This window comes from Musa acuminata, chromosome BXJ1-3 (genome assembly GCF_036884655.1).
Source record: "Musa acuminata AAA Group cultivar baxijiao chromosome BXJ1-3, Cavendish_Baxijiao_AAA, whole genome shotgun sequence".
Classification (NCBI taxonomy): Eukaryota; Viridiplantae; Streptophyta; class Magnoliopsida; order Zingiberales; family Musaceae; genus Musa; species Musa acuminata.
This window is the reverse complement of record NC_088329.1, coordinates 893,058-914,227: the sequence shown is the minus strand read 5'-3', so window position 1 is coordinate 914,227 and position 21,170 is coordinate 893,058. Positions and strand designations below refer to the sequence as shown.

Below are 21,170 nucleotides of genomic sequence, written 5' to 3'. Positions count from 1 at the left end.
GATAATAATAATAATAATAATTAACATTTATTAATTATTATTATTTTCGTAGAATGTGTCAATTATTGGAAGTGTTCAACTCGTTTTTCCATATGTGATTAATTACATAATGATAAAATATGGATCATGTAGGATTGACGTATCATGTCGTGTCATTATTTCTATATTAGTATTAAATTATTTTTATGAATTTTTTTTTTTAATTAGCCAATGGTTTTATAAGCGTGTAGATATATACCTTAGTTGCGGTTCTTAGCTTCCAAGGTCTCGAGTTCCGTATGAGTTCAACTGAGACTACTTACGCCGATTAGACCGCGAAGAAGGAACATGATGATGATGATGATGATGATGATGATGCGACACACAACCGTAGTACACAATCCATGGGGCTAAATCAATGTGACAGATTTGTACATGCAGATAACTCTAACATAGAAAACATTCATCACATCACAACATGACGAGTCTACTATGCCCATTTATTAATTTTTATGGACATACCCAAAGGTTAAGGTGCATTTTTTTTTGGCAATCAAAGGGATATATGCATCCAATGTAAACAAGAATGACTAAGGGTCACTGAAAAATTCTTGCATGCAACAGATGAGCAATAACACAAGTTGTACAAACTCGTGCTGCATTTACTTGGCCTTGTCGGCAGACTCGGCGGTGGTCGAGGTGGCAGCTGCATCCCTGGGGCACTGTGATACATATGGCTTGAGCTGCAGAAATATGTAAATACCATGATTCAGTGTCTCTAAGAGTAGACAAATGATTCAGCTGAACTTTTGAGTTCTCAGAACACAGCAAGAATTTGTATTATATGCAATAAGTGAAACAGATGATAAATCATGTGGCAGGAATTTTGGCCATAATAGTGCTGGTTCACACGGTGCGAGTATTATTATTATTATTATTATTTTTTATTAGAGTTAAGAAAATAGATAGAAAGAAATAGCATCACCACAAGAATCCACTGTCACATAGCAAATAGCAACTGAGTTAATAAAACTCCAGTGATGGTTTCTCCACGAATAATTAGTATAGAGAATAAAAATTACTTGGTTTAACATTCCTAGAGTTATTTCCAATAAGAAATCTATAAAGTTCATATCAGAGTACAAGCATACGAAAAAATAGCAATTTATTCAAGATATGATGCTATTAACATTTAAATTACCTTAAAGTCGGTTAAATCTGGGACAACATAGAGTGGCAACTTCTCATCCATCACTACATACCCACCTGTTACAAAATGATACATTGACCTCAATAACAGATAGCATTCCCATCAAATTTAACTCAAGATTAGAACTTGCTTTGAGTTGCTTAACCAAGTAAGATATTATACTACTAACTATAGTATAGTATTCATCTATATGTTCCATTTTCTTTGAACCCCTAAAGAATGCAGATTATGCAAGGAGGTGGAAATTAGTATAAGTCTAAAACAGGACTGCATTATGAAATTCTTGGACACACATCTTGCATAGCATTACGAAAACTATGACAGCATATGCCAAAAGGCGAAAAAAAAAGAGACCAGTATGATCCTTTCACTCGATCATCACACTAGACCAACTAAACTCAATTGATTCATGAATCATATCAACCACATTAAAGGAATAAGAACTAAGAAATATTCTAGTGAATGCCTAGCCATGAGATTTCAACACCCCTTAAAAGAAGTAAGTAAACAAAACTGAAATTATGAAAGACTGCGGAACACAGTAAACAAAATCGAGTGTGATGATCATAACCTTTACGAGTGTGGAAACCAGTGGGCTTGCAATTTTTTCCCTTGTAGTAGTCCCGGGGCCCTCTTTTTGAAGATAATATACTCAATGATGAAGTTCGCTTCCTCCGCATTGCCCTCGCCAACCCCACTATCAATCCCAGAGGCATTTTGTTTGTTTTTCTTGTTCTTTATCCTTCAACCAACATAAAAGACAATGGAACGTCGAGAAATACTAAACATAAGCAAAAATAATATGCAAATACAGAAACAGAAGGAGTCTCATGTGCCTCCACTCGAATGCATGCCTATACAAATTTGAAAATGGATACATAATTGACAAGGAACATAGATGGCCTCAGTCAAAATCATATGAAAAGAACCAAGAAAATAAAAAAATAGCTGATAAGCAACAAACATGATAACCATTAGAAAACATGCAAATGATACCAGCAGAGCAAAATGTAATGAATGCATGAGCATAGTTCTAGCTTGCAGTGTAGTCAAAGGTGATAAGCACTGAAAGCCGTCAGTGCCAAAATGCCGAGGCGTTAGATGCTCGGGCGACCGAGATGAGGTGCTCGCTAATATTAAAATTATAGAAAAATATAATCGCTTAAATAAAAATAAGACAATACATCATATTTCAAATATCACTACTAAATCATCAAATTAGATTCATTTAAAGCACCAGCAATGACAGTTTCAATCCTTCAAACAATTCATAGGCTATACTAACAAAAACTAACTATTATTAACAATTAAAAAGATAATGAAACAGAAAAGGAGGGGGAGAAGCAGGGAAGCAGCAAGGGGTTGCCTGGGAAAGAAGCAAGGAGAGGGGGCTGACGACTGGGACTTGGGATGGGAGCTATCGGGGAGAAGGAGGATGATGATGAGGATAAGGATGAGGAGTAGGTGGGAGCTGTCGGGAAGGCTCAACGGGGGGCGACGGAGGACGAGAAGAAAGAGGGAGATGAGGGATGTCGGGGCATGGGGAGGCCGTTGGTAGGGACGCGAGATCGGTAAGACTCGGGCTGGGGCGACGGCAGAGGTGGAGGGGAGAAAGAAGGAGAGCGATAGCAGGAGAAGGAGGAGAGGAGAAAGAAGTAGAGCGTTAGCACGAGAGTGGGGAGGGGGAGGCGCACCGTCGAAAGCGGAGGAACCGCGGGCGATGTGGCCGTGGTGGAAGCGGAGGCGGAAGGAGTACGTCGAGCTCCTGGAGGGAGGCGCGGTGGAGGCGCTCGCTAGCGGCTTGGAGTCGCGGGCGGTTAGAGTTAGGGTTCAGCTTCCGGGGTTTACGCGGTCGGCCGATATGCCGCCGCATCCACAACAGAACTCGCGAGGCTCCACGGGAGAGAACCCAAGGATCCGACGGGCCACAAAGCGCCGAGATGGACTTATCCGGATCAACTGACGGATAGGATCGATGGATTGGAGTACACGGCTGAGCTCTACCCTCCTCAGAATTGCATCGACGTGTATCTAATTAGGTCCGTTCTTAAAGAAGACTCTTGGTATTACTGTATCGACAACATACTCGATGTATCTGGAATGCATAATAATGCTGTCTCTGCTGTTTCAGACACATGGATTTCATGATAGAATCTGCATCAAACTCAGCTTAAAATCTCATATTGATTATTGATAGAAAGAAAGATGGATCAATCGGTACGTAGAAACTATGACAGAATGTACAACAAAACACAATGATGTTTCATTTTATGTCCTACTTTCTACAAAGACAAATACCTTTTGGAAGTAAATAAATTTAAGATGTACCATCTCATCAGCAAAAGATGGATTCTCAAATCTCACTGTAAGATAAATCAGCACTTCTCGATAATTTGATATTTATTCATGGATGTGTTGTCACATGAGCAAAGACCACAAAGACATTCTCAGAACCAAATTAAACAGCCAGTAACAACACAACATGGACTAACTTTTGGACAAGCCAAACAAAGTTCAAACAATTACCATCATAGGCTTCGACAAGCTTGCATTGCTCAGATCTGCTTGTAGCTTTATCTTGATTGCACCTTGATGTCCTAAAATTAGTTTGTCTGGGCTGCTCCATAGTTGCGGATGCTTGGAGGATGTAAAAACAACTTGCTAACCACCAGATACATAGAAGAGTATATTACGCTTGATTTGCTCAGCACATAGGTAGAGTATCAGCACGGCGAAACCAAGTCACTCTTCGACAACATTCACCAGTTCATATTCCACCAGAGATAGGTTATTATCCTCTTTCACAGTGAAATCTGCTGGATCGGTCACTTCAACACGGCCCCATTTGTCCACAGCAAGTCTCATGGATCCCTTGAACATATCAATCTTTGCATTCCGGAGAATTAATGTGGTCCCTGGCGTCATCATGTCCACTGAAAAAAACCGTGCATTTACAGGTTACAGAAGCAATGTGAAAGAATACAATTGAGAAGCAACAATTAGAAAAAACTTAAATAGAGAATTGTCATTTAATAATTATACAGGTTCAGGGTGCCAGAGATTGCAGTAAGCTCATGTAAAAGAGAAGGGTGGGCTAAAAATACATCATAATTTGCATAATTGAAGCACGAGAAGAGCAGAAAGTATGAAACCAGGTCTTCAAGGAACATTTCCAGGAGTTCCATACAAGCCCAACTTTTACCTTTTTCTTCGTACATGCATGGGAAAAGAATGAAAGGAATCGATATGAGAGATGAAACAGCATGCAAACATTTTGATTAACCCAAATGCATTTTTCTCTTCTTCATAATAAAATTGGTTTTCTCCTGTTATGCAGTCTATTTCCAACTAGCTTCCACGATGAAACAGAAGTGACTGTCGATACACTGCAGCAAAGAGAGCATTCGAGTGTCTAATTCATTAATTTTAGTATTTCATTTACATTTGATGGCTGAAAACTGGAATAGTGGTTAAATCTTACTTTGGAATTCTCTAATCAGTAGTTCAAGTCTTAGATAATTATCGAGCACTCATCATCACATCAGTAGTTTGGTTTATTTCAGAATCCTCTTCTTCACATTGTTTCAATTTAGAATCTTGATTGAATTAGGATAATTATTGATCTATCATCTTATGTTTTTGGCTTCAGATGTTCTTCTCTATTAAGTTCAGCTAAAAGGAGGATGCACGAGGCTCCCACCAAAGCAGGACACAGGAAGGGTCAAATATATGCAAGCTTGCCATTTGTTGGGTTACCAAGACTTAAATGTTGAGACTTGAGGAGGAGGAGTCACCCTGAACCATGATACTACATTATAAAAAGCGCACATAAATCTACTGATGTTTTTAAGTGGACTGGAATGGACTAGTAAAACTATAAAGGCTTATCCTGTTCGATGCCATAAATCAGAACAAAAAGGTTTACCCTGCTCATTCCTAGCAGTGACGAGAATCATGCCAGTTTCATCACCAACCAAGCATTCTGCAATACGCATTTGACGTACTTGAGGCCCATCAGGGCGCTTCTTCTGCAGGACCATCTTGGAGTCCACCACCTTAACTGTCAATGTATGCCCATTGGTTCCGGGCCGAAGCTGATCAACCTTGGTGAATACTGGTTTTCTCAACCCAGGCTTCATATCAGCCATTTCTGAGGAATAGCAAAACAGATAAGAGTAAGCAACAATTAACCAGAATAAATGAAAACTAAGCTCACTCAAAATCTCTTTATGTTTACTGATAGAACACGTAACAAGGTCATTATAGAAATTAACACAAGCATTTTTTATATGGTAACAATTGTTTGCTCTCAAAGATGGTTTTGCTAATGATCTAATCAATAGGGACAGAATCACCCTGAACAGTCATAGTAATTACGACAACTTAATTATGGATAGTAACACAAAATATAGTTTCTATTACTAGCACCATTATTGACCACTAGTAACACAAGATGGCTAAATTTGACGAGAAGAGGAAACAAACTTGGGCTAATCTACAAACGTAGAGTAGACAGATATCGATGCAATCATATGAAATTTAATCTAACTTTATACATGTTTAAGCACAGTATCGACTATCTTTCTTAAAAATTCTCTATCAAGTCAAAGCATATGAACTTTCTCGGACATATAGCTGGTATCTTTTCTTACATTTTTAACAGATACAGTGCATACGATTCGAACCAATAATTGACCACATCTAGAAGAAATTTCAAAGTTGTCTTGTCATCATCATGATCCCAAAGGAACACAGATCAGAATTGGTTATCAAATAAATCAAATTTTGATCAAAACTGGACAAGCTGACTTTTCTCTACCAATTAAGAAACGAAACCCACGCATTAGGAATCCTTCAGGAAAGCATACAATTGGAATCTTTACTAACATAAGAAGAGCAGATTAAGGTACAAAACAAGATAACAAATCTATTTCAGGTATGATCCAAACGCAGAGTCATAAATCAGAAGAAATCGAACTCTTGGATCAAAAGAAGGCGTTCCGAACCATCGACAACGAAAGGGAAACCGAAATGGTGAGATATTTGGAGATCGGCCTCGCAATCGGAGAAAAAAACAGGATCGTAACTCTAAATCGCAATCCGACTGAGGAGATCACAATGGATAAGAGCAGAAAAAGATACCTCCTTTTTACCTTTTCTATTTCCTGTGAGGGGAGAATGAGGCGGAGATCCGTGCGGTCGTGGCGGAGAAGCGAGACTTTGGAAGCTCGCTTTTCGAGGGGGGAATGCCAACGGTTCTCTTGCCGTCCGATCGGATGATCCCGGCCGTACATCTGGATGGCGGGCCACGGGGTTTCGAACCGAGATGACAACATATTTCAAAATGGCCCTTCGATTTGAAAGTAATTGCTATTTGGGTGGGGGCGGCTTTGCCCACCCGGTTTCGGATAAGATTCGATCGGACTATGGATGTTGGTGCCTCATAATGATCCGATAACCCGACTTGAATCTGACCCGAAATTTATCTCTTCTATCTCAAATTAGACTTTATGTGATTCACATTCACATTTGATGCTCTGTATACCATACGACATCGAAAGTGGTAAAGAGGGCTTGGGTTGATTTATAAGATCTATATGTTATCTGAAGTATTTTGCAGATGATACAAATTATATGGTCATATTCAATTAGATATGATATATTATAGATATGATTGATTATAATTATCAAAAATTATTTTAATATAATTTTTTAGGAAATACATTGATGGAATGAATTTTTTTTAATTATTATCTTAAATCGTTTGCTCTTGTATATAAAATGATAGAATCTCAAACCATGATAAATTGAGATTATAAATCTATTTACAATCTCCCTTGATCCCTATTCCATCACCCGTTAATGATAAATGATAGAAAGAAAAAAAAAAGATGAGTTTAGTTCTCCTTTCAAATTGGTATTATTGCTTCTTTCTTTCGGATTGGACGAATGTGTATTTGCAGATTTCAGTTTCTAGCATTTAATTTTAATTTTTTCGCATAACAACATAATTATAATTTTTATGCTTACAATTAATATTAGATTTTTGAAATTAAAATATTTTATATCATAAAAATATACCAGATGCTGAAGCAGATCATCGGTTGGTCATGGGCCACCAAGAACGGTGCGACGACAGAGAAGCCACGATGAGAGATCATGATGTAGCTTGCAGTCGGGCAAGATTCAATTTTGACCTAAATTAGGTCGAAATTGATTAAAAATGGATTGAACAAAGATGCATGTGTAGAGTCTTTTTGGACAGAACACACCGACATTGATGATGGCACACAAGTCAGGTTGTCTACAATGGTGTTCTGTTATTGTGGAACTGCTAGAGTAGGACTCAGAGAAACCAGAACAATAGCCATTACAAGGATTTGTAGTAGCTAGCACAAGAGGAGAGTTCGATACACTGAAATGAACACTTCGCGAATTGGAACGCAACCCATGTAGCACACTACATGGTTTATTACGATAAACCAACACGATGATTCACATGAAAGCTTCCCGGTGCAGAAGAGAGGTGTATCATCACTGGTACTGGCTCGCTAGCTTTCCCTCCTTCACAATGTAGTTTTGGGCTGGGAATTCCTGTCCTTTGAAGTAACAATCCAGCATGTCCTTCACTCCAGCAGCGTACCTCAGCTGCATGGTTGTGATATAATTCCAAATATAACTATTTGACATTCGGCAAAGATTTAGAAGGGATGAAGGAAACCAAGCAAGAAAGAAGGCATACTTGGCCGTCGATGGTAGTTCCAGAAATGTGGGGTGTCATTGCCTGGTTTGGCATGTACCGCCATGGATGATCTTTGGGAGCTGGCTGTGGATTCCAGACATCGCCGCTGTAACCTGAATGATCAGAGGATTTCAATTATAATTATGATAAATAGTGACTTGAACTACTGACTAGGAGAAAAAAATAAGAAACATATGGAATAGAGTTTTTGGATAGTTGCTGAAACGGTAATTATCCTATATGCGCATGCTTATTACAGTTGGAATTTGAGCCAGTTTAGTTAGGGAAGTGGAATCCCACCAATGAATGGTCCATCAGAATTCGTCATGATCTGGCAAGCTAATCGTTCTCTCATACAGTATTAAATAGGAGCACCCAAATCAAGTTAGGATTTTCAGATAGTGCTTCTATTTCCGATTAATAATGTCAGGCTGGAGTACAATATTAACTTCTTTCAGTTAAAATGCATGGCCACAATAAAACTACAGGGCATTTAATAAGTTCACTATCGTGCTGAAGTTGGTTGGTGTTTTCTAGGTAGGATCATAAGGATGTCCATTGTATATCTTATAGTGGAATTCCTTAAATCTGTGATGCAATGTTTCGTACCCTTCTCCTAATAGCTGCTCAAGAATTCACTCGAACAAAGAAAAAGGAAATAGGACGAGAATTGCATGAAAGCCTCTTTGTGTCCAAGTTCTCATAATTTTTGTTCCTACTATAGAATTAAGTGCTTGTCATGGCCTCTCTTTTTTTTTTCGGACCTTGAATATTTTCCTTGGGACATTATTCTCTTTGTTCAAATATGAGTTTGCGCAAACTGGTGCTACAGTCAGAATTCCTATTTTTCTTCAACAAATCCTACGCACCAACATATTCTTAGCTTGTTCAACAAGTTAGACATTCTTCACATAGCCAATAAATTAGAGTCATTATTTACGATCACAGAGCTATTGACTAAGCCATACTTCAGATTATTCAGTTTACAAGCTAATCCAATATGTTCTTTTACATTTTATGTTTCAATTTGTCCAGCAAATCTTCTTGAACATTCCATGCTACTAAATGACTAATCAATACAATCAGTTTACAACGCAGGTTTCTTATAATTGCATGTCTCACCAATATTCCAGCCTAACTAAGTTAGTTGGCTGCTCCTCTCTTCCGTGGATCTCCGTTAAAGACATTTTATTTATCATCTTTACTAAGAATCATTATTCGATTCTTTGATTCTAATTTTACATATATTCTGTGTACAATGACAAAGGTAATGTGCTTACAAGCATTCTGTACCATGGCAGAGACGGTGAACGCGGAGGTCTATATGACCAAATCAAGTGAATAATCACTTTACCTTAAGATCATCTCTAACATTATGAGAAACAATGATATCAAGCATTTAAAACATAGATCTGATAAGTACTGCACCTGCAATGTGCCCACTGGAGCAAGCATCAGCAACTGCTTGAGTGTCCATGATAGCGCCTCGAGCGTTATTCACGATAAGAACTCCCTTCTTCAGCTTTCCAATCCTCTCCTTGTTAAACATTCCTCTGAAGCAAACAGTGCAACACTTAGCACCAGATTACGATCAAATAAACAAAAGACATGACTACATGCACAATGATCCAACTAACCATCTCAAATAATTAAATTCTCCAGTTTATAGAAAACTTAAAGCAACTTCATAATCATAAAATAAAATATTCCACTTTCAATCATTAAATAATCAAAGAAAGAAACCTGGTTTTCTCTGTAAGAGGTGTGTTTATAACAATAATGTCGCATTTAGGAAGCATTGTGTCAAGATCTTCCTCAAACTTTGCCCCTATCTCTTTCTCCAGTGCAGGGTCCATCTTAATCCGGTCATAATAGAGCAGATTGCAGTTGAAGGGCTTCAAACGCTGGAGCAAAAGCTTTCCAATTCGGCCAGCACCAACAGTTCCAACAGTCTTGCCCTCCAGATCATATGCTCTGTATGCGATTCCTGCTACATTCCAATCACCTTTAATCACCTGAAGATAACCGGGAACGAAGTTTCGGACAAGAATGAGAATTCGCATGAGCTCATCTTCTGCAACAGAGACCACATTGCTTCCGGTGACCTCTGCTACAGTCAATCCAGCCTCCGCTGCAGCTTTCAGATCAATGTGGTCTGAGCCAATTCCAGCAGTGAGAAGAAGTTGCAAGTTTTTAGCCCTCTTTATCCTCTCCGCGGTAACATAAGCCGGATGAAATGGGGTTGTTATCAGAACATGCATATCATGAATATGCTTCTCAAGCTCTGGCACGAGAAGAGAGAACAATTAGTAAAGGAACAAACGCATAAAAGAAAATCGAGAGAACAATCACTACAAAATTCCAGCTGGAATCACTCTATGCAATCTGAAAAGAGGTAAACTATATGAAGAAATATTGCTAAATGCCAACATGCATTAACACTCTCCATCTTTGTCAAAGCATGTTGGCAAAAATTCATCCGTTGACATAAATTATTCAAGCATATTTGAAGTAATATCGAATCCTGAATGGTACCAACCACAATTTGGGCCCTCTTTATCATCAGTGACAATGTATTGGTGGCCTTGAGATTCCAGCCAGTCCCGAATGCCCAAGGATCCCTCGACGCACCCTACGAACTTGGCGTTCAACGAAGCATACTCATTGGCTTTGTAGAATACTCCGACGATCTTCTTGCTTCCGGGAGAAGCCTGCATGATGATCACGATCCAAAATTCTTGTCACAACTTTCTTTTAACTTTTTTTTTTTTCTCTCTTTTTCATTCAAGACAATACAGGAAGAAAATTAGATAAAGAATGCTCAAAACAAACAAACAAGACTACAATTCTCAATTTCTAAATTCTTTTTTTTTTCTTCTTTAATCGTAGATCAAGCAAGAAGTCAATACACCAAGTGTGCATCCTGAGAAAACCAAAATTACCAAAGACCTACACACCAAAGATTCTGCCTTTTACTACTTCTTGGGTTTGATTAACCAAATTAGACCGCCAATCACCAAAGTTATCAAAAGATAGAAACCCAACGGCCGCTTATAATCATTTCCGACGCTAATTAAACTGACTACATGTTACTCAAACTCAAAATTACCACCTAACTTATTATGAAGGCGAGAAAATTTCAGAACGCAGTCACTCAAAATCAGGCATTTAAAGGCACCAAAACAATTGTGACTTTCCAGATCACCGCCAAGACGAATATTATTCGAAAACAGTAATCGGAACCCAGGCAAATTGCTGCTCCATCAGAAGGGGCGGAAAAACCAGTAAGGATCACAAAAAGGGAATTTATAGGTTACATGAAGCATCCTTGAGAAAGGAGCCGCCTCGGGTGCCGTAGAACCCAGGGATCTCATCGCGTGTTTCGCCGCCCTCAGCATCGCCATCGGCCTATTGCGATCGAGACGAGAGATCGGAACGGAGACGGGAGAGTCAGCGAAGAGGTAAAGTCACTGTATATAGGACTAGTAGACTTGTGAGAGCAAGAGAGAGTTCAGGGAAGCCAAACGGCAGAAGAGAACACGTGTCGGGCAAATATGCAAGGAGGAACCCAAGGCTTACTATCCCGTCGCTGGAAACGCCTTGTAACTCTCGTGTCTCAACGTCTTCAGCAAACAGGGAAATACGACTTCTCATTGGATAAAGACTGGATCGCAAGTTAATAAGATGCGTTTCTTTTGAGTTCGGTGGCTTCCAGTTATACAGGTGATCCTCAAGCTATCGGCAGATCGGATAGACCTTACCCTCGTTTGGGACCAGATCCGGTGTAGTAATCTGCTGAAGGAAATAAAATAGCACGGTCGAAAAGACGACGCGTGTTACATCCGCCACAGTGGCCTACGAACTTGTCTACGTGTTAGATAATGACACGGTGAAGTGGTTCGTTTGGTGCGTCGCTGTGAACATGCGATCTTTTTCACCGGGAGGCGTGGCAGCGAGAGCAACAGCGGGCCCCGGGCGGCTTGGCTGTTGGTACGATGGCAGACAAGGGGTGGATTCCTGACCGTCCGACGCATCATGATACGTTACACACGATCCTTTGTCGTCGAAATTATATATCGGATATGGGCGAGTACTGTTTGGCCCGTGACATCTCAAGATTGATTGATTGATTCGGAGGGATGATCTCTTTAATATGATATGATGGGAGACTCGCCAACATTACTTTAGTGTTCATGATGTAAGGGATATGATCTCTTACATAAGACATATCTCATCATCATGTCGATATGATCATCTTCTTTGTAATCAATATCAACCAAGAGATAATAATAATATTATAATCTTATTATAAGAAGAATATAAATACATAGATATTATAGTGATATTATCTCTTATCAAGTAGTATTAATGGAAATACTATTCACATAATTTTATGGAGTTTGATAAAATCAAAGTCGCTCAAAAATCAACTTAGAATCAATGCAAAAGAAGAAATTTGATCTGACTCCGAATCAATAATCAGGTCCGATAACAAAAAACTAGCTTAAAAATAGTCCATTCCATCAAATCATAAAAAGGTCATACCAAACATTTACATATTAATAGAAATAAGAGAAATTTCGATTTGAAGTTGCTTAATTGTATAAAGAAATAAGAGAGATTAGGGTTTGCTTGAGGATAAAAGAAGTTAGGATTATTAGAACGGGTGATGTGACCGGCGGAGGCCGTTCACTGGAGCAAACAACCCCAGGAGCTGTTGTCGGTACGGTAAGAAGGACCGCCTCGGTCCCTTCACCGCCTTCTCGCTTGTTCCCTTGCCGTGGAACCGACGGTGGCCGGTGACCGCATCAACCTCCGCTAACCGCCCTCCCTCCTTCGCCCCCTTCCCACCTGCCGCCGCTCTCGCGGTGTTGGGACTCATGATGTTCTTTTTGGCCGACGCCTCGAGGAACACGAACTTTTCCTTCCCGTCGCTGTGGCTCCGGCCGACCATGTCACGTAGCCGCCACTGCATCGACGATCCGGTCGAGGCGCTCTTCTTGCACCGGTCTGCCCCACCCGGGAAGTGCTCTCCGGCCGCCGCCAGCTCCTCCGTCGAAGACTCCGCCCCTGTCACGATCTGGAGCCGTCCGAACGAAATCTGGTCGGCCTGATCCTTTGCTGTGATCGTCGGCTCGTCGGCGGCGGAAAGAGGGAGGAGGAGGTCGCGGTTGAAGACGGGGTAGGTGGGTATGATCCGGCCGCCGGAAAAGATCTCGTCCGCGGTGACGGAGGGAAACGCATCGGCGTCCCTCACCGCGAACGTGAACTCGAATTCATCGCCGGAGTCGTCGTCGTCTTCGTCGACCGCGTTCTTCTCCTCCGCCTCCGACGGACTAACTTGGTGAGCGGAAAAATCGTGGCGAGAGGCAGACTTGGATGCATCGGACGCCGGCTCGTTCTCGTCGACGGATGCGGATGCGGAGGCGGAGGCGCCGCCGAAGCTGGGAGAGGCCTCGAGGGCCGGCTTCCCGAGCGGTTCCGTCGTCATCCTCCCTTGCTTGGTCCGCGGTGTCGTGGAAGCAGAGCGAACGAGGGCTATAAAGAGGGAGCGGACAAATGGAAGGACCGCGTCATCGTCGTCAGGGTTCAGGTTTCCATTAGTTATCATCGAAAGTCCGATGCAATGGGCTCCACTTATCGATGGTGGGACACACGACGAAGGTCGAATTCTGGACCGTTGTTGTGGATGGTTGGAGTTGTCCAATTAAGTGGCGAGGGATGCGTGGTAGGTGGAAATGGTAGGCGACCGCCCCAGGTCGACTGTTGCATGGTTGCTTCCCTCCGAGGAGGATAAGCAGGACGCGTCGAGCTTCCAGAAGGTCGACCGTTTCACGCGGATGCCTTCCCTAAATAATTTATATAATCCAGCCCACGTGTCTGTCACTGTTCTATGATAAGATTGATCGCGTTGGTAGAAATCACAAGATTGGAATACATGCACAATGCTGTCTTCTGACGAAGCCGCCTGGACCCCGGGAGATTAGCTACGTGAAGTCACGCATGAGGTCATTGGTTTGGCCAATTAATGGGCCGGGCCGGGCGGGGTTTTGCCACTCCATATCCATATTAAGATTTACAAGGCACCGGCCCGTAGAGAGATGCGTACGAGGACCGGGGGTGAGCTTCTGGTGACGGCAGGTGAGAGAGTAAGGAAAATCTCAAGAAAGTAGGCTGTCAGGTAAAGAGTAAGGAAACTCAAATCTCAAGAAAGAAGGCTGTCAGGTAAACTTATTGAACGATGATGTAGCAGCCTTCACAACGAGGCATTAAATGATAAGATGTTTGTTGTGTTTGTTTACAGACGGCAGCAATCAGTGGACGATCAATTGACATGTTCTAAAATTCCACACTGACACACACATGGAAATCAGGAGAGGAAGCACGAGGATACAAAAGCTGGATGCACTCTGTTGGCAAATATCACCTGCAGCGAAGTCATCTATTCTAATGACCATACTTCTGGAATTCCCACTCGCTGTTGTCTGGAGATGTATTAAGAGTATTTTGTCAATGCAAGACTACAGTAGTAAAATAAAAATAAAAATAAAAATTTCGAGAGGAATTGGTAGTAAAAGATTTAATTACCCAGAGGGCAAACTTGACGAGTCTTGAGCCACCGACTGATACAATGGAAATGGAAGGCATGATTGCAGACACCTGTTTGGAGCAAAGCATGCCGCGCCGTCAAGAAAGAGCACAAAGTTAAACCATTGAAATAAATCAGTGGACAAAATTAAATTCAGTAGCATCATCTATTCAGGTGCTAAAGATGATCATCTAAACAAACTTGTTGTCTTTGTATCCAATTTAAGGGGTATCCATTACCGTGCAAAGACAGGGTATCCATGATCTTTCTTTACTAATGGACGTTAAAGACAGGTGGATGAGCATTTTAAGTTTTAAAACAAAAACACAACTATCCATTCACCATAACTCACTGGTTCCATGGCCCTACTACTGCCATTTCACAATGTTCACAGAAAAAAGTGCACCTTGACATATATAGAAAGTATTAAAAATCTTTGATAGTAGACGTTGTTCATTGTTGTTGTTGATGATGATGATGTTCAAAAGACCAGGATAAATGAAAGTATTTTCAACAGCAGCAGATAATGTGTCACTGATAATGACTCTCCAACATGTCCTGAAGTTCATATAATGGTTATATGTGAATTCAACTCATGCATACAAAAAGTTAAATAAAACAGATAAAATGATCAAGATTGTTTCTCCATCTTGTGGATAACATTTTGTAGGATAGGCCTATTATTATGATCCAAATCCTATCTAATTCAAGGCCTACTTGGCCTGGAACCATCACGGTTGGACCATGTTGAAAATCTACAAGGGACAGTTTTAGCCAAGTACAAGCTTAACAAAATTACTTACAATGCTGACTTGATCTTTATTCATAATACAAATGATCACATGATCTCTTCTTCATACCAAAAGACAACACTGGCAGCTCAAGACTCATCCTAAAAGATTATATGAAAGTCGATGCCTAACGCCTAACTTGGATTGGCATTAATCTTTCAAGAACACCGCATCACTTTGCACAAGCTCATTGGTAGCTCTAGATATCTGATCAAAACCAACCACCAGTCGGCACCATCTGTTTACATGACGGTCCTAGCCAGCCATGCTCCAGATGTGGTAGCCTATCACCCAGCTTGTTGGAACATGCAATGACGGAATAAAGTTTCGTAACTGGAAAATATCAAACTGCATCTAGATCGAATTGATCTCCTAGTCAAAAGGAGATCCGATGAAATCAGACTTGAGAGGATCGACCTCATCTAGCTAGGGCATCCAAGTCATACCCAGATATTTTTGTTAGTATTTCTAAAAGTCATTTTGGAAATCTCTAGACTCATAATTAGATAAAAGTCCAAACTAACCGACAACAAAGAAAAAATTGAAATTAATCCGTGAACAGCAAGAAACATAACCAACCATCTATAACTCTATTCACATAAACTTTCACCTTGGAAACAATTCCAACTTTTCCCAACATAAAAATTGACTCGTAAACTAATTCCCAAAAGAATCTATATGTTGTGAACACAAATATGTCTTCAATTTCAAGTGTGCTGTGAATTGTTGAGAAGGCCCATAACCATCACCTATCATTTTACAAATCCAATAACCTATTTTGAATTGAAAGAAGAGGCAACGAAAGAAAGTAAGGAGTGAAATATACTTTGAGAATGGTTATAACAGTTAAACAAGTGGAAAGAACGTAGTTTCCTTTGGTCCAGAAACAAACTTTCAAAGAGAAGTGGAGAAAAATTAAAATCATGTAATCAGGAAAACCCCATTATCTTTCCACAGAAGTGGAAAGTTGAAGAATTTTCATTCATCATTCAAATTTAGAGTTCAAATTTCCTATTATAGTAGCCAATAATTTTAAAAATTGAACTACATATTAAGTTGCAAAGCCCCTATCCTCCTATTAATTTTGTCTAATCCAACTGATCAAATCCGGCACCAAATAATCGATCATTTCTGCAATCAAAATTTTCAAATCCATATGACTATTCAGAAGTAAAAAAGAAATTGTAACCTTGTGGCTCTTGCAACAAAAGGAATCTTCCCTATAAGAAAAAAGCAAGATGACCAAACTTGAAAATGACATGCCATCATGGATCTGGGAGTTCAACAAAAGATTGACTCACATAAATCATGTCTTATCCACAATATCAAAGCCTGGGTTCAGTTTTCTTCAGATGGCTACGAAGGTTAAGTTATATTTAGACAACATACTTGTCCGTCTTCTATAAAGTAAAAGAAAAAGAATCTTTGAGACCGTTGTGATGGATGCCAACACTTCCTGAGAATTCCCTGAACGTCATGTTTATAACTAGTGTCAGGGGAAACTACTCTACAAGTCCTCAAGATGACAGCAACTTCTCATTCTTTCTCCACCTTTCCTTTTCCACTTGCAATTTTCTTGTTTTCTTGCAATTGCACCATTATCACACCTTGTGTGATGCATGAAGGCTCAAGAAAATTGGATATGTGTAAAAGGAATTAGTATGACAAGGAAGATCCATTTTTTAGGCCAAGAAAAGTGGCCTAAAAAATATCCAAGTTGGGCTGTAGGACGAACTGCTGCTGCCTAATTTATCGCTTGTGAACAAGTATAGACCATCAAAGCAGAAATTTACTTTACCATATAGACAGCATAAAAGAAATTTACGAGATTAAGATGCATCATACTCAAAAGTCAAAAGGACTAATAAGTTTGTTGCTTACATAATTCTCATGAAGGAAAAAAGTTCATATGATAATCATTATAAACAAGAAATCAAAGAAGAACTTAGATTGGTCAAGTTTCGAAATCATGAAGCATACCCCAAGCCACTGTGCACTCTTCACTCGTCGCACTCGCCTGATTAGCCTGGCACTCGATGCCTGCAAAGATGTTTCAGGACCAGGAATGTCAAAGCCAGAACAAACAGATCAGAAACCCTAACGCTAGCGCACGAAAAATCAGTAACCAAGACAAACAATTAAGAAATCATAGAAGGGGAAAGACAGCTCACAGAGGTCCATGATGTGGTTCCTACAAATAGCGCAGTTATCCACCACGATATCTGCAACGATCGCATCAAATGGGTGCATCAATCGATGAGATCCACGGATAAAGAACCAAGATTCGAAACCCTAAAACTGCTACGAGGGTGTGGCGATCGGGCACATACCCCAGGCCCAAAGCGCGACGGCGTTCCACTTCTTGATCTCGAACCTCTTGGGTTTCTTCGAGGAGGAGGGCCCGGCGCTGGACCCCTCGCCGGCAGGAACCATGTTGACGTCGGTGTCGAGGGAAGCCATGGATCAAGGTGAGAGAGTAAGGCGGAGAGACGAGGGTTCGGGACGGCGAAGAGGGGAAGATATTTGTAGTAGCCTATGAGGAGCTTTGAGACGGACACCCGTGTCGGAAGAAATCTCATACCGTCCATTATTAACTTCCCGTATTTTTCCGCTTGGGCAGGAAAGCATTGAGCAAAATCTTTTTTATTATTAATTTAGTTTTGGTGTATTATTATGCTTGTAAGAATTTAAGAGTACTAAAACTTAATTTAATGAATTTGGATTTAAAACATACTTAATGACCACTATGTATTATAATATATATTTTATAATGATCGTTGATTACATACGATTAAGTTTTAATAATAATAATAATAACATATTTCTTTTATATGTTAATGCATCTTCGAATCGAAAAGAACGATCATATCAATCAATGGTAAAGCAAATCCACGAGAAACACCCCAAGGTTGTCCATCAAGAACTTGGTTTGGCTTTGATTGCTTGCTGCCTCGGACACCCAACCTCTGAAGTGTCGTCTTTAATGGCACGAGACGAGGAAGAGAACTGCGGAGAAAAGAGACAGCAGAGCAAGAGAATCCTTGGTGATCGAGCTTATTACTCATAAATTATCATGTTGATGTCGCAACAACCATTAGGTGTTTCCAATTCTTGACAGCCTACATAGCACAAACCCTTCTGTGTTTCCAATTCTTGAAATGCTGTGTTCAGAACGGCAAAGAGAAGTTCCACCTAAAATGAACATAATAATTTTCAAGTCTCTTACGAAGAGATCAAAAACTACGACAATTAACTTAACAGGCCAAACAAATAATTAAGTGCTCAATGATGAATAACCATGAAACATCTTTCTTTTCCAAAACAGTTCAGAAATTGCTCAGAGTCGCTAAATATGAATTAAACAAAAGGCCGACTGGTCTCATCTAGAAACTCAAAGTAAAGCATTACGATCGAGGTTTCTCCTTCTTTTCCTTGAACAGTGCCAAAAGGGAGACACCAGACACCTTCACAACCTTAAACCTTACTCCAGGAATATCACCGACTGCATGACCCTTACGACCGAACCCTGCAATCAACACTTCATCCTGCAAAAGCAATGCAGTTCAATAACAATTTATAGATGAAGAGGTGATCGATCAAAGATTATGATGAGCAAGTGCCATGATCATGGGGTGTGCAGGCTGTTCAAAGCAGGTCCCGATACAGGCCTCATGCCATGCTGAGAGTGTGCATATACACCCCAGGCAATGTGATCATTGTCAGTTGGCATGAAACCCTAGCAGTACCATGCTGATTGGTTAATACCAGTCCGAGCAAGACCAGCCCGAGACCAGCTCTCATGATTAAATCCTTATAAGTGCATTAGATCATTCCTGTGGAGAGCTCGATGACGTTTAAAATATCAAAATATAAAACTTACATTTTCTTCTATGAAATTTAAGCAACCATCATTTGGAACAAAGGCCGCAATTTTCTTCCCATTCTTTATCAGCTGAACTCTAGCACACTTTCGGATAGCAGAGTTTGGCTGCTTAGCTTCAATACCTCTGCAAGATGCAATCAATGTCAGCCTTCCAAACACTAGCAACGTCAAACTGAAAGAAAAGGAAAAAAGAATAGCAATTAGCTTGGCGTACATCTTCTCAAGGACGATACCCTTGGCATGTGAAGAACCAGCGAAGGGTTTCTTCCACTCATTGCCAAGGTGACTTTTCTTGTACGCTTTGTCTGCCCATCTCTGCCTCCTCCTGTGAGTTTTGAGCTTACGCCCAGCTCCCATACCACGAGTCTTCCTGTACAAGAACCTCTGATTAAAATCATTCATCTTCAATCAAAAAGTTTCTTTATATGATCCCTTTACTTTGAGAGGTGTGATAGAAACTTGGTTTGCATTTCTTATCATATGTGTTACAAGTATAATAGTCAGGCACCACAAACTAATGAATTTGCTATAACACTTGGAAGCCAAAAAGAAATCCTTTCTACAGATAGTATGCTTCCTAATCAAGATCTAAACTAGAACAGTGTCTTTCTTAAACACAAACTTATAAGGTACTAATAATTGAATTAGCTGGTTATGTCATAGATAACTACATTTCATCTTCACAATTAAATGACACAGAATTAACAAATGCAACACCATTGTTTTTTGTTCTAACATGTTCAAACCAGAGGGATAAGAAAACACATAATTTGATTCATATAAAGATAGGTAGTGCCAAGTAGTCGAATACTGATTACAACTCATACGAACCCAAGAAAATTGGTGTAAGGCTGCAGTAAACAAAACAAAGAAAGAAAACAAAACATTCATTTCTTACATATGCTGCTAAGTTGCAGTAAGAAAAAGTGAGATATGCAACCAAGAATTTTAAGGTAGAAAAGAAGTATATAAATGACACACACACACACAAACACAAACTTGAACCAATGATGGACTCCAACCATGAAACACATATATCACAAGATAATCCAAAAGAAAATGCTTATCCACAATGTGCGGAAAATATACTCGTTTTTGTTGTCACACCAAAATGTTCCAGACCAAAGTGTGGAAATCCCTCCACATGAGCTGGTCCATTGCGATAGTAGTCAGTCAAGCGATAGTATAAACTATAAACCCTTAACAACTTAGGTAAAATGGAACATGATGCGTGCCCAAGTATAATGATTAACTTGGGCATAAGAAAAGGTTTGCTGAGTACCAATTCAACAACTATAAAATGTAAGCATAGATGAAAACTTTGATCCCCATACTCGGCAAAATAAGTGTTTTTTTGAGTCATCAGAACAAAAATTATAGCTCTCAACAATATCCAGTTTTAAAGCATCCTCCTCATCCAATTCTATGAACATTATACGATTCGGATTCCCAAGACAACAAATCAATGTCATTTTTTTCTTCGGTCCTCTCATATAATTGCCCAAATCAATGAAATCAACCGATCGAAGTTGAAATATATAATCATGAACCGCCAAGAAAAGGATCCACCCTCCATAAGAGAAACAGGTAAAAGAATCAAGAACGATCAGCTCGAAACAAGATGGACATAACAAAATCCAGCCACCGGAGCAACCGTTCAAACGTAACATTAGAAAACGACGAAAGAAGTAAGAGCAAATAACGCGATCAGGTTCTCCAGCAAACTCACCCCATCTTGTTGGAAACCGAAGCTCGCCTTCCTCTCGCGCTCTGTGCGACCGCGGGCTGCGACGGATGGAGGAGCGGCGGAGAAGGACATAAACCCTAGTCGCGCTCTCTTTTATAGAGGCGAGGATAGGGTGGACTTGAACCGTCAATGAGCCGGGCTTGGTCCGAGAAATAAATTGTCCGGCCCGGTCCGGTCCGGTCCGATTTCACATCGTTTGTGTGTCTCATGTAGACATCATCTAATCGAA

At 40.2% G+C, this 21,170-nt stretch overlaps 6 protein-coding genes across 8 annotated transcripts; all 6 read right to left on the bottom strand.

The window, feature by feature from the left end:
• Positions 1-458: 458 nt before the first annotated feature.
• Positions 459-3,134, bottom strand: LOC103977226 (uncharacterized). The gene is made up of 4 exons (XM_009392681.3): positions 2,884-3,134; positions 1,761-1,931; positions 1,181-1,245; positions 459-722 (listed from the first exon to the last, which is right to left on the bottom strand). The coding sequence occupies exons 2-4, from the start codon at positions 1,903-1,905 to the stop codon at positions 642-644; spliced, it is 291 nt and encodes a 96-aa protein (XP_009390956.2). The 5' UTR covers positions 1,906-1,931; positions 2,884-3,134; the 3' UTR covers positions 459-641.
• A 437-nt stretch (positions 3,135-3,571) lies between these two features.
• LOC135614906 (uncharacterized protein At4g28440-like) lies at positions 3,572-6,490 on the bottom strand. Of its 3 annotated transcripts, none has more exons than XM_065112788.1 (3): positions 6,343-6,490; positions 5,115-5,339; positions 3,572-4,122 (listed from the first exon to the last, which is right to left on the bottom strand). In XM_065112788.1, the coding sequence occupies exons 2-3, from the start codon at positions 5,335-5,337 to the stop codon at positions 3,932-3,934; spliced, it is 414 nt and encodes a 137-aa protein (XP_064968860.1). In that variant the 5' UTR covers positions 5,338-5,339; positions 6,343-6,490; the 3' UTR covers positions 3,572-3,931. The 3 variants fall into 3 exon arrangements, with proteins under 3 accessions (XP_064968860.1, XP_064968853.1, XP_064968845.1); XM_065112781.1 differs by having other exon boundaries at positions 6,332-6,417; XM_065112773.1 differs by lacking the exon at positions 6,343-6,490 and adding an exon at positions 6,196-6,335.
• A 999-nt stretch (positions 6,491-7,489) lies between these two features.
• LOC135614893 (formate dehydrogenase 1, mitochondrial-like) lies at positions 7,490-11,417 on the bottom strand. Its single transcript, XM_065112746.1, has 6 exons — positions 11,249-11,417; positions 10,471-10,642; positions 9,675-10,215; positions 9,360-9,484; positions 7,932-8,044; positions 7,490-7,837 (listed from the first exon to the last, which is right to left on the bottom strand). Exons 1-6 carry the CDS (start codon positions 11,333-11,335, stop codon positions 7,724-7,726), a joined length of 1,152 nt encoding a protein of 383 aa, XP_064968818.1. The 5' UTR covers positions 11,336-11,417; the 3' UTR covers positions 7,490-7,723.
• A 1,014-nt stretch (positions 11,418-12,431) lies between these two features.
• Positions 12,432-13,507, bottom strand: LOC103977229 (uncharacterized). Its single transcript, XM_009392686.3, has one exon. The coding sequence runs from the start codon at positions 13,420-13,422 to the stop codon at positions 12,589-12,591; it is 834 nt and encodes a 277-aa protein (XP_009390961.3). The 5' UTR covers positions 13,423-13,507; the 3' UTR covers positions 12,432-12,588.
• Positions 13,508-14,136: 629 nt separating this feature from the next.
• Positions 14,137-17,883, bottom strand: LOC135614902 (RING-box protein 1a-like). The gene is made up of 5 exons (XM_065112765.1): positions 17,642-17,883; positions 17,483-17,533; positions 17,292-17,351; positions 14,520-14,591; positions 14,137-14,416 (listed from the first exon to the last, which is right to left on the bottom strand). Exons 1-5 carry the CDS (start codon positions 17,769-17,771, stop codon positions 14,379-14,381), a joined length of 351 nt encoding a protein of 116 aa, XP_064968837.1. The 5' UTR covers positions 17,772-17,883; the 3' UTR covers positions 14,137-14,378.
• Positions 17,884-18,582: 699 nt separating this feature from the next.
• LOC135614888 (small ribosomal subunit protein uS12) lies at positions 18,583-21,059 on the bottom strand. The gene is made up of 4 exons (XM_065112737.1): positions 20,924-21,059; positions 19,409-19,564; positions 19,192-19,318; positions 18,583-18,856 (listed from the first exon to the last, which is right to left on the bottom strand). Exons 1-4 carry the CDS (start codon positions 20,926-20,928, stop codon positions 18,716-18,718), a joined length of 429 nt encoding a protein of 142 aa, XP_064968809.1. The 5' UTR covers positions 20,929-21,059; the 3' UTR covers positions 18,583-18,715.
• Between the last annotated feature and the right edge of the window lie 111 nt (positions 21,060-21,170).

Coding starts and splice junctions, on each gene's coding strand:
- LOC135614902 (XM_065112765.1), bottom strand. CDS start 17,771: ATGGCTTCCCTCGACACCGACGTCAACATGGTTCCTGCCGGCGAGGGG. Junction 17,352..17,482: donor GAACCACATCATGGACCTCT/GTGAGCTGTCTT, acceptor ACATCTTTGCAG/GCATCGAGTGCCAGGCTAAT. Junction 14,417..14,519: donor TCGTCAAGTTTGCCCTCTGG/GTAATTAAATCT, acceptor ATACATCTCCAG/ACAACAGCGAGTGGGAATTC.
- LOC135614906 (XM_065112788.1), bottom strand. CDS start 5,337: ATGGCTGATATGAAGCCTGGGTTGAGAAAACCAGTATTCACCAAGGTT. Junction 4,123..5,114: donor CACTGCTAGGAATGAGCAGG/GTAAACCTTTTT, acceptor GGTTTTTTTCAG/TGGACATGATGACGCCAGGG.
- LOC135614888 (XM_065112737.1), bottom strand. Junction 19,319..19,408: donor GGTATCGTCCTTGAGAAGAT/GTACGCCAAGCT, acceptor TGCATCTTGCAG/AGGTATTGAAGCTAAGCAGC. Junction 18,857..19,191: donor TAAATTTCATAGAAGAAAAT/GTAAGTTTTATA, acceptor TTGCTTTTGCAG/GATGAAGTGTTGATTGCAGG.
- LOC135614893 (XM_065112746.1), bottom strand. CDS start 11,335: ATGGCGATGCTGAGGGCGGCGAAACACGCGATGAGATCCCTGGGTTCT. Junction 10,216..10,470: donor TAAAGAGGGCCCAAATTGTG/GTTGGTACCATT, acceptor TTCTCGTGCCAG/AGCTTGAGAAGCATATTCAT. Junction 9,485..9,674: donor CCTCTTACAGAGAAAACCAG/GTTTCTTTCTTT, acceptor TGTTTGCTTCAG/AGGAATGTTTAACAAGGAGA.
- LOC103977229 (XM_009392686.3), bottom strand. CDS start 13,422: ATGACGACGGAACCGCTCGGGAAGCCGGCCCTCGAGGCCTCTCCCAGC.
- LOC103977226 (XM_009392681.3), bottom strand. CDS start 1,905: ATGCCTCTGGGATTGATAGTGGGGTTGGCGAGGGCAATGCGGAGGAAG. Junction 1,246..1,760: donor TGGTTTCCACACTCGTAAAG/GTTATGATCATC, acceptor ATTTTGTAACAG/GTGGGTATGTAGTGATGGAT. Junction 723..1,180: donor CAGATTTAACCGACTTTAAG/GTAATTTAAATG, acceptor ATATTTCTGCAG/CTCAAGCCATATGTATCACA.